The sequence below is a fragment of the Sitophilus oryzae genome, unplaced genomic scaffold (genome assembly GCF_002938485.1).
Source record: "Sitophilus oryzae breed Bouriz unplaced genomic scaffold, Soryzae_2.0 scaffold_1241_pilon_pilon, whole genome shotgun sequence".
Lineage (NCBI taxonomy): Eukaryota > Metazoa > Arthropoda > Insecta > Coleoptera > Curculionidae > Sitophilus > Sitophilus oryzae.
In genome coordinates, this window is record NW_022145884.1 from 1,226,856 (window position 1) to 1,239,422 (window position 12,567).

At 34.1% G+C, this 12,567-nt stretch overlaps 1 protein-coding gene across 1 annotated transcript in view; it reads right to left on the reverse strand.

Moving 5' to 3' along the window:
• LOC115874192 (hemicentin-1) overlaps positions 1–12,567 on the reverse strand; it is a 418,393-nt gene that overhangs the window by 122,647 nt on the left and 283,179 nt on the right. Inside the window, exon 9 of the mRNA XM_030889291.1 lies at positions 3,915–4,074. Coding sequence (XP_030745151.1) covers positions 3,915–4,074 — 160 coding nt within the window. The remainder of the gene's footprint in view (positions 1–3,914; positions 4,075–12,567) is intronic.

Sequence of the window (12,567 nt, forward strand, 5' to 3'; positions counted from 1 at the left end):
TAGCTCGGGATGTCTACTACCAGAAATCAACAGAAGAATTAAGTTAGCATAGAGTACTTTTGGAAGAAACTCAATCGTATTCAAATCTAGAGTACCACTCTAATCTAAAGCAGAAAACATTCGACTAAGGTGTACTACCAGTCATAATCTATCCATGCGAAACCTGGACACTTAAAACGGATGTTATAAGGAAACTGCACGTCGCACAACGCTCAATAGAATAAAGTATGCTGAGAATAACGAAGAGAGACCGTAAAAGAATAGACTGGATAAGACAAAAGATCCAGGTAATAGATGTTATCCACAAAATTCGATCACTCAAATGGCAATGGCAGGACACCTCGTAAGAAGAACGGATAACAGATGGATCACAGATCACAGAAGTTACAGCATGATATTCACGAGAAATTAAAAGACCTAGAAGAAGACGGAACCTGAAATGGGACTCTGATAGGTCATTAGCAGATATAACTTGGGTCCGCATAGCCAACAACAGACAATGAGCTCAACTACAATGAGAGTATCTAAATATGTGAGGGAGGCTACACTATAATTGAAAATAGTTGAATATGCTGAAAATGATGACGATGATGATGAAATAATTATGACTTTGTGTTGAAGTTAAAATTGTGTATTATTTGTTCTAAATCTGACTGTAAACTTTGTTTATTTGGTGTATGTAAACAATTACTGTAAATTGTGATATATGAATATTTCAAATTGGATTTGAAACAAATTTGCCTAACCTTCGAAAAACACAACATCTTTTCCTAAAATAATTCCAAAAAAGACACGTAATTGAATAAATCATTGCATTTGAATTTTATACCCTGATCAAGTTTATTCTCAAACACACTACAACACCGGGAAGAAATTGTTAAAGTAATCAAAAAAATATATTTTTAGAAACGTAACTAGAAAATTCAATTTCTGAGTATTCACTGTGAGAGAACTTCATGCCCTGTAGCTTACAGCTCACCGTTATCGTAACATTCATACATGATCTCCGAAATATCCAATAAAAGCACGCTACTTACATTGAACAATCAGTTCGACCGGCGCGCTGTGCGACTCGCCTTCGGAATTTCTCGCTTAACATGCATATTTTCCTGCCGATTTCTGGCCAATATTTTTTATGCTCAAAAGGTCGAGATGGGAAGGACGCGTTCAGCCTCACGATTTAATGACCTCACGTGATACTTTATTTGTTTATTTATTAACGATTCGTTTTAATTTTCCTTATAGCTTGTAAATTTTTAAGTACATATTAGAAAAAATTGCACTTTTGATAAAAATAAGTGAAATTGAGGTGGTGTTCGCCAGTGGTCGCCCTATAAGAACTCTGAACTCAAAAATCGATATCTTGAAATCCATTTGAAATTATTGATTGTAGTTTTTTTCAAAATTTTTTTAATATTTCTGCTATATTTTCTTCGCAGCCAGTATGTGAAAATCTTTATAAATAAAAAAGTTACACGATTGCTATGCACTAAAAGTAAATGAAAGAAAAGACAACCGTCAATACTCACTGACCAGAATGGCAAAATCATTATGGAAATGGAAGAAAAACTAAGAACGTGGAAGAATTACATAATAGAATTGTTGGATGATGAGAGAGATATAAACAGAATAGTAACAGAACAAGAAAACAGCGGACCGGAAATAACTAAAGAAGAGAAAGATGGAAAAGCCGCAGGGCCTGATGAGTTACCCTCTGAAATTCTCAAGTTGATAGAAGAGGAAATCATACACAGTCTAACAGATCTGTTCAACACCATATACAGAACAGGTATTATACCCAGGGAATGGTTGCTATCAGCGTTCGTCACTATCCCGAAAAAACATAATGCAAAACAATGCACAGACTTTCGAACAATCAGTCTAATGAGTCATATGCTAAAAATACTTCTGAAGGTCAAAATACATCACAGGATTTACAAAACATTAGAACAGGATATCAGCGAGATTTAATTCGGTTTCCGAGAGATGGCTTACGCACAAGAGAAGCACTATTTGCTTTGAACGTTCTCGCCCAACGATGTATGGATATGAATCAGGATCTCTATATATGTTTCATTGATTACAACAAAGCCTTCGATAGGGTCCGACACGAACAACTTATCCAGCTTCTGAAAGAAAAGAACTTGACTACAGAGATATAAAAATTATTACGAATCTTTATTTTAATCAAAAAGCAGTGGTAAAAATAGAAGGAAATAACACCGGAGAAATAGAAATCCGTCGAGGCGTTAGGCAGGGGTGCGTGCTATCACCGATGTTATTTAACCCCTATTCAGAGGAAATATTGAAACGAGCATTGGACGATGAAACGAAAGGACTAAAAATTAACGGAGTGACTATCAACAATATAAGATATGCGGATGATACGATCCTGATGGCTGCCAACCTAAACGATTTACAGATATTAGTAGATAAAGTTAATACATCGAGTGAAGAGCTCGGACTGTCACTAAATGTAAAAAAGACAAAATTTATGATAATATCCAAAACAACACAAGACAATTCACAAATTCATATAAATAACCAAACCATAGAAAAAGTTGACAGTTATAAATACTTAGGTACAATTGTAAATAAAAATAACGACTGTTCTGAAGAAATTAAAACTAGAATAGGACAGGCGAGAACAACATTTGTGAAAATGAAAAGAGTGCTCTGTGGCAGCGATCTCAGCTTGGAGTTAAAAATCAGAATGGTACGATGCTATGTTCTGTCGGTGCTGTATTATGGTGTAGAGGCTTGGACTTTGAAGAAACTTGACATAAGGAAACTAGAGGCATTCGAAATATGGTTGTACCGTAGAATACTTAGGGTAAAATGGACCGATAAAGTGACCACCATGGAAATCCTGAAAAGAATAAAAAAGGAAAAAGAAATTATCATAACGGTAAAAAAGCGTAAACTTCAGTACCTTGGACACGTCATGAGAGGAGAAAAGTACCACCTACTCCAACTGATATTACAAGGAAAAATTCAAGGAAAGAGAAGTGTAGGAAGATGGATGAGAAACTTACGTGACTAGTTCGGGTGCACCACAAATCAACTATTTCGGTCGGCTGTGTCACGAATACGTATAGCACTGATGATTGCCAACCTTCGCTACGAAGAAGGAATTTGAAGAAGAAGAAAAGTAAATGGATGGGGTTGTTTGGATGATTTTTGGATGGAAAAAACAAGCCTATCGAATTTTTCTTATTTAGACATCTTGTAAAAGATCTGAACTTCAAAATAAGAAAAGAAGTTTCAATATCTAATATAGTTCTTGAATTATCGCGTGTTATGTGTTAAAAAGTTTAGTTTTTAAATTATCGTGATTACTGACGTTTTCTCATTATAAAAAATTGACGCCCTAACGATATCCTTATAATTCAATTTCAGATACTCAAAAATATATCTAACGATTTTATCTAGTTATCTTTTCGAAAAAAAAGTATGTTAAAAATAAGCTGTTTGCGATCCTGATTTTACTTTACATGATAGGGAAAGGCGTATCGGAGAAATTGTAGCAACGCCGCAACAGCACACCGTCAACATGTAAATACCGACCCAAAGGTAAGACTTGCCAGCACAGTATATACAATTTTCCCATCTTTCAAAAAACAAAACATTTCATTCTAATTTCCAAAAATAAATCCGTCTCCAAGACACAGATATCTCCAAAAACACGTGTCTCTAAAAATCATTACGTTTCAATTTTGTCCTTCGATCAAGTTTATAAACCAAACCAAAGAAAAACTGTTAGAAAAAAAAACTATAATAATATTTTTAAATATAACTAGAAAATTCAATATGTCTATGGCGTTCACTATCATAGAACTGTAACCTACAGCGTACAGTTATCGTAACGTTCATTCATTATCACAAGAATACCCAATAAAACCTACGCTACTTACATTGAACAATCAAGTCGAACGGCGCGCTGTACGATTCGCCCTCGGAATTTCTCGCTGAACATGCATATTGTCCGGCCGACTTCTGGTCAATATTTTTTATGGTCAAAAGGTCGAGATGGGGCAGGACGCCGCCCGTCTCGTTGTACGCAACGAGGTGATTCTGGAACAAATAAAATTTCGTTATTAAATGGAGGGCTTCGTTTATGGTAATCGATAGAAGGGGAAAGGAATAATATCCCTCGTGGAGAATATTGTTCCTTCTAAGAAGAAAATGGTGAAAATATGGTTATATGGTTTGTTGAAATGTTGTAGGGAAATTTATGATAGTGTTGTTTAAGGAAAGAAGAAATATGCTGGGGTTTGTTGGTAATCAAGAGAACAGAAGGGAATATTATGGAAAAATATGGTTATAAAGTTTGATGAGATTTCTAAGGTAATAGAACGATAGACCTGTTTAAAGATAAGATAAATTTGTATTTACATATGCCTGCATATTTATCATGCACAGTGTGAATCAAAATTTGAAGTACATTTTGTCCACTGCCTTCGATGCAATATATTTTATATAAATATTTTTATTCAATTTATGTATTAAACACTTTCTTTACCTAAAACCATTATTTATTGAATAATTTTCGTTTTTTTGAATATAAAATATCTATTGTCTCTTTTTACTACCTAGTAGATATTTATCACTAAGAGTATGAAACAGTTAACTAAAAATATCTACAACAAACATTTGGCTTTAGTTGAAGACGTAATTAGTTTAAGTTAAAAGTCTTCATTCGATCTATTAATAATATGTAGTAGTATCCCTTAATATTATTGCAAAACACTAAATTATTGAATAAATATCAATTTTGTTCACTTAAGGATACTACTAGAAAAAATACTAAATTGCGCAAAGAATCCTAAATACCATATGACCCAGGCGTCCAGTTGGCTTGAAAATTACGATGAATGACAGTCCCCCTATAATTTTACATATAAAATGACAGCTACCTTCATTTCGTAGCCATCGCTGACGCTGTTTTTTTCCATCAGATTTGATAACCGATAGGACATAGAATTTAAAAATATTGTTAACTGTTTATATGTTAAAAGTAAACTGAATTCATGAAAACAAACATTAATGATGGGAAAAACCGATTAATTTCAATAATAGAGTACTCGAGTATTAAGCGATTGCAATAACCGAGTGATCACTCGAGCGAAATATCGCTCGTATTTAAAAATACGGTTTTTTGGCCGTCGCATGTTGTAAGTACTCGTTAACGCCAAGCGCCAAGCAGTAAAGCTGCGTGCGCAGAGCACATATTCTTTCGGTAATGAACGGCAAGTAGTAAGCAGCGAGCGATTCGCTTGATCGCCTGATTTACTTTATTTCGAAGCATTGTCGATGTAGGTCGTAAAATTTTGTCTCTCATATACGCAACGGATAAATATACCGCGTACTTTTTTATTTTTCAGATAAAACAACGAGGTTCGGTATGTTAGTATATGACATAAATTAGGATTGATTGACATATTCAATTGTTTTCGGTCACTTGACTGCAACTTTTGATTTTTAAATCGCACCCTCGGTATTTTTTTACTTTATTCGGTAGAAAATGACACTCTGAATAGAATGACATATCACATGTCAACTTTTGACATTTTCGCATATGGTTTATTTGAAACTGTAACATGCGGTTCATAACGACAATTTGACTCGAAGTACCAAGTGTGTGGTATCAAATTATTCGTAAAAAAATTCTTTTTCGAAATATGCCCTTGTTCCATTTTAAAAAAATTGAGATATGGTCAAAAAGACGATTTGGGCATCTTTTAACCGGACAGGGCAAGACATTAAAAACATTAGACGATCAAATCTATTTTTCCAAGTCTCCTTGATTAAAAATTTGTGTTTTTAACACAGTCATGGCATTCTAGATTGAAATTTAAAATACAATTTGTTTTTAAGCGAATATCTCAAAAGTTGACATATGATATATACGTCATTCTATTTAGAATGACATTTTCTATCGATTTAAGTAAAAAAATGCCAAGGGTGCCATTTAAAAATCAAAAATTGTAGTCATTTCCAGTGAAACAGGAATAAGAAAACAAATGAATACGTCAATCAATCCTAATTTATGTCATATACTAACATACCAAATCTCATTTTTTTATCTAAAAAAATAAAAAAGTAATAGGGGTGACACTTTTGAGACGCACCCGGTATATACGGCGTCATATAAATTTGCTCCCTGCAATGTATGTAGAAAATTCGCTCGGGTTTTTATCGAGTTTAAAACATAATTAAAATCGGATTTCAATTTATTTCATTCTAGGATCGATTGGTTCTCGTCACTTGCATCGCTCGTTCATAACCGAGCGATGTCGGTTATTTCAATAATCGAGTACTCGAGCGAATTTTCGCTCGAGTTATCACATACTACAAACATTACTCTGGATACAGACTCTCTACATAACTATAGATTTTTCGATATTGACAAGCCACTCGTGAAAATGAGAGATAAATTGTTTCTGCCATATTTAATGTTTGTATCATAATTTGTCCGATTATATATTTAAATAAGGATACAAGCACATGAAAAGAAGATAATTCACTTAAGCTCAACAGCCAACTTGACAACGTTATTTTCCGACGATCATACGATCTATTTTTTAAGTAATAAAGGTATATTATTGTCACGGTCGTTTTACCATCACATCCGTTATAGTAAAGAACGGTGAATCATATTCTCAGGAATTATGAAATACTGGCCTCTCAAAGTTTTCCAATATTTATCCAATTAATATATGACCGGATTGTTACAAATTACCATTTATTGAAAAATGTGTGTATATATTGAATATATTCATCTTATATTATATTAAAATTGTAGAGTAGCCAACAAAGGATCAATGAAATATAAGTTAAACTAAAGGAGCTATTTCGTTTGACATGCTTTCTTAGATTAGTAATGAATAATAACGGGTCAACAAATAGAGATATAGATATTTTAACCAGTAACCCAGTTGTAAAAGAGATTCCATCTTATAATTTTTCGAAAAATATTAAAGTAAAATACCATAAAACTCTACAGCACAGATATAAAAACTTTATATACTTTAATGTGGAGATGACGCAATAAGTTGTCATCCAAATCTTTGTTACAAAAAGAATTACATGGTAATGTCGAAGGGAACCAAAAAATATGCAAAATGCATATTTCTTTTGTTTTGTATATTTTTTAATATTAAGAAACTGTACCAAAATAAAACAAAATAAATGTACGAGTAAGAATTCTAGGTTTTCCGTAATAAAGAAATATACAATATTTAATAATGGTAGGATTTCATTAGATAAACACCATACTGAACCTCACTATTATGCAAATATTCCCAATCTGTAAGAACAGTGTAATATTTTTTTGATACACAGTTTTGATAGTTGGTGTATTTTTTTGCTAAATGCATCGGTTTGACGTTTGTGTTTAAGTTGTATTTAAGATTTGATCTCGAGAACGTATTCTGTTAGGTATATGTGTTGACGTTACGAATATTAAAACAAATTTGGATAGTTTTATTTAACTTCTAGAATAAAATGACTCGCTTTTGAGTATGACAAATAGAATGTTTCACATTTTCATTACAGATATTTATTTTTATTTGCATATATTTAATTATTTATTTTCAACAAAATCCTTGCTTTAAAAAAATATAGGCATATTTTTTTATTAAATTGCATATTTTAGTTTTCCTAGTCATGTCTAATAGACGGAGAGCTGGCTACATAAAAAAACCTTATCATCGTTACATCGCTAACTTTTCTTGTGAAGTATCCTTTTGTGTAGCCATTGTGGAACAGTCATGTTTGCCAGCGCGATCCCGGGGCTTAAAGCGGGAGCGGCCAATCGAAAGGGTGAAATTTTGACACTAAAAATATTATCAGGTACACGAGTTATAATAATTGCCAAATAGTTTTTATTTATTATTAAGAAACGTGTAAAATTGTTGACAGATATTTTTCTTGTGGCTAAAATGACGGCAAACAACACGAAAGAGGCATGGAATTTTAACAAAAAAAATCGTTGCATACATGCATGTCGAGTGATGGAATGTCATGTTTATTGTTTATTTATTTAAAAAGCCGTATGCAAAAGGGCAGACAAATAAATCGTGGCTCAATCAGCGGTAGATAATTACCAAAAAGGGCCATATTACTCTACAGGGTGAATATTGAATAAGAGCAAAAATTAGCCATGTAATGATGATAAATTTTTTTCTGTAGCCAGCTCTTAGACTATAAGAGTATAAAGAAATTGGTAACCTAGAAGCGCGAAAAATGTTATCCGTACTATATATTTATATCGACATTTTTGCAAGAAAATTAACCACCTAAACAGACATACAGGCGCATTAAAAGAACATCACTCTTACAAAGCTAAACAGAGCGAGCGTAGAGATACTGTCTACTAGACGGCTTTGTGTAGCAAACACATAATTCTTGCACCCGGAGCCTTCTTTACCAAACGTCCGCCCGCAAAATTCGTAATTTCTTTTCCGCCGCCGCTGCCACTTTTCTATTTCCTAGCCGAGATAAGGCGTCGCGCATAATATTACCAGACCCGTCCCGTAAAATATTGTACGCCGTACGCCGCTCCGGGCATTATGATTGTGCATTATCGCGTACGGGCTAACGCGCCAGCACAATATTTACATAAGGCGGCATCGTATTTTTCGCTAACCGGTCTCAGCGACGAATTCAATATGTGTCAACTTTGTTGCGTTTGATGCAAAGCCTCAAACAAAGGTTGGTTTGGATGTAAGGTGGTGGCTGTAAATTTTCGCGCCGTGGATAGATTGCGTGTCCTGATCAAAATATTACGTGTCGTTGGACCGTTACTGTAGGCAAGCTTAAAAAACAATGTATAATATGTAAGCTATTTGAGAAAAAAATTCAGTTTTTAAAATTATAGATGTATTTTAATTTATTACAATCCAAATGTTTTTTCGGCAGTTTGATTTCGGAAAAGGTCAATATCAACTCTGAAATTCAGCACAGGATTAGCAGCGCTTCAAGAGCATTCTGGAAATTAAAAGACCAAACTTGCAGTGTACCGAGCAATAATAATTCCCACCATATTATATGGAAGCGAAACCTGGGTGCCGTACCGCCGACACATGAACGCCTTAATCAAGTTGCAGCAGAGACATCTTAGACAACTCTTAAGAATCAAATGGTTCCATCATGTCTCAAACGTATCGGTCCTTGAAAAAGCTAACTGTGGGAGTATTGGAGTCATGATTACAAAGTCCCGCTTAAGATGGGCTGGTCACATATGCAGAATGCAAGAAAACCGCATACCAAAATCTCTGCTTTACAGTGAGCTTGTAGACGGTAAGAGGAGGCCGGGTGGACAACTCAAAAGTTAAAAGAATATTTTCCACGAAAACTTAAAGGGGATTAACAAGCAGAATGAGTGGGAAGAAGCAGCTCACAATAGAACGGAATGCAGAAGAATTGTAAACTCAGTTAACAGCGACAACCAAAAAGTAAAGAGGCAACAAAGCAATGAGATTTTTGAATGTCCAGAGTGCGGTAGACAGATAACATCACGTATCGGGCTTTTCAGTCACAGAAAAGCTCATGAAGGAAAACGCCTTGCGTGACCATCTTCTGATGCGTGTCAAATACTCGTCGGCGAGTAATGGCAGTACGTATGTATGCAATCCAAATGTAATGTAATCCTTCAAAAATACGTCAAAAGGATTACCGAGACCGCAAAGCGATTTTATTATGGCTAATCAGATTAATTTCAGTTGATTGGTCATGCTCTATTTATATATAAAAGTTGGTTCAGAACGTTCTACGACGTTTTTCGACACCTAACCTCCACTATTCTCTATTTAGCCAGAGATCATCAGGTATTTCTCTATTTTCTAGTTCTTTATCAACACCCTCCCTCCAGATTTCGTCGTGGCCTTCCTGTTTTATTTCTGCCTCAAGGTGTCCACAATAAAATTTGTTTTGGTATTCTGTGATCGGGCATTCGTTGCACATGACCAAACCATATGAGTTGTTTTGTTCTTATGTCGTCCACAATTGTATGTTCTGCTCCCATAATCTCTCTTACTCTGTTGTTGGTTATTTGTTCTCTTTTCGATTTTCCAGCAGATCTCCTCCAGTAATCCATTTCGGTCGCTCATAGCATGTCCTTTGTTCTGCTATTCAACTGCCATACTTCGCTTCCGTAAGTTATTATGCTTTTAACTACCGTATTATATATGTTCTTCTTATTAGCTTTAGAGATTCCTTGATCCCACAGTATACCATTCAACATAGATATTGCCCTCCTGCCTTGCATTATTCGATCTTTTATACCCTCATCGAGTTGTCCATCGTTAGTTATTTTTAATCCAAGATATTTATATTTGTCATAGTTTTTTATCACGCTTCCATCCTCTAAGAATATGTTCTCTTGTGGCGCCCCTACAGTCATACATTCAGCTTTGGTGATATTTACCTTCAACCCCTATTTCTTATACTCCTCTATCAGCTTCCTTGCCATATATTTAAGGGCATCGTGATTTTGGGCTAGGACTATCTGGGCTAGGATTATCTATTTTTATAATCTATTTAATCTTTGACAGTTAATGGGATATCTAAAGCTAACATGATGGCTACATTTAACTTACCTCTTGGCAATGCGGGAAAAAATGCACATTGGAAAGCTGCTCTCCTCTCGGAGATGCGACGATAAAGTTCCTTAGAGAGTTGCGTGTGGAGAGTATAATGTGGAGTATATTAAAAATATCTGGTCTCTGAGAACTCACATTACAGATTATGCATCAAAAGTAAATATTTTATTTCCGAAGCTGATTTCAAGTTGCTAGTTATTATAACCAGCTTTTGATTCTTATGCTCTCTAACGACCTAAGACCTGAAGAGCGGGACAAAATCTTCCAGATAATAATGATGGTCTAAAATTTAGCAAAAATGGTTACGAATTAGAAGATATACTTGACGTTGATGAGATGGATGGGGAAGGCTCTGATGAAGACTAAATTATTGAAAAATTTTCATGATATTTGATTACCTATCTATCAACGTTTAGAAACAAAAAAATTTTGAAAACAAAACTTCGAATAAAAGAACTTTTTTGAAAAAAAAAATGGTACTAATGAATATTGTCTACCTGATGATGAAGTCATAGAAAATACTTTGAAAATAAGAGTAGCATGCCTTAAATATCTACCATGGTTATGGAGAAATGCTCATGATCGACGTATGTTGTACAAAGGGACAGAATGGGTCCAATGCTCAAAAAATGTGTCAAATAGGCAGTAGGTTATATTCTCTAGAGTATATTTATTACATTATGTTAGTATTTATTTTAATGTATTTTAGTATTTTTAAGTTTTTTAAATAATTTACGAATAGATACTCGTAACAAAAGAAACTGTTTTTGTTTATACATTCTTTTACATAAAAAATAAAATAGCGGTATATCAGACAAAATGTTAGCGGCTATATTCCATTGCCGGATGGTAGAGTTTAAATGTTTGCATGATAATGCAATTAAGTTGCATTAAATGTTTGCATGATAATGCATTATTAAAAGTGATACCATGTGACAACGAAAACCATTGTTTTTAATCGCATAAATATGTACACTATGTTTTACTTGAACTGTTTTTGAATTATCCTTGTTTAATTAAAGTAACAGCTACCACACACAATATTACCAGTATCGTCTTGGAAAAACAGAAAAAGCTTTTCTGTTGGACCACTTATTAAAAATTTATAGAAAATTTACGATTAATTGCGACAAAAACTGAAAATGCCCGTTCAATTTTTTAATAGCAAACTATCGACTTTGACTCAATTAAAAATCAAAAAAAAATCCGATTTAATAAAGTCCACATTTACTTCCGCTTAAAAGATTTACTATTGACTATATTAACAGGGGCCACTAATATTCTATACAAAAAAAACAATAATTTAGTGCTACAAAGCTAAAAAAGTTTATTTTGGAAAATTTATAGGTTTTGCGATGAAAAGGGGCAATTTATCAGGGGCATTTTATATTTTTTCACGCAACAAAAATACTCATTTCCGCATAAAATATCATTCCAAAATGACTGTTTCGACAGAAATTGCGATACACGTCCTCATGAATATTTTTTTTCGAAAATATACAATGCAAGCTCAATTGGGGTAATTTATACGCTATTGACAAGAATTCAGTTATTGTAGTTTGAAAAATAGACATTTTTAATTACTGTCATAAAGACCAAATGAAGAGAACATAATTTTCCCTGTATGAGTATAATTTGGCGTACCCTAAATTGGTTGACCCTAGCTATCCCAAGTAGCAAAATTACGTTCAACGTAATCACAACGTCGCCAGGAGCATCCCAACGTTGCCGGACAACGTCGAAGCGACGTCTAAGCGACCCATATTTGCACCAAAATGGTGGATGTTTTCAGGGTCGCTACAACGTCGCGAACGTTGGCGACGTTGTTTGAGGCGTCGTAGTACGTCGTGTGCTAAAAGTTGTTTTTCATGCCAATTCGCGATATTTTGAGATTAGAGTTAAAAATATTAGTCGTCAAATATTACTATATTCAACCATGGGGAAACCAAAACATTGATTTCGA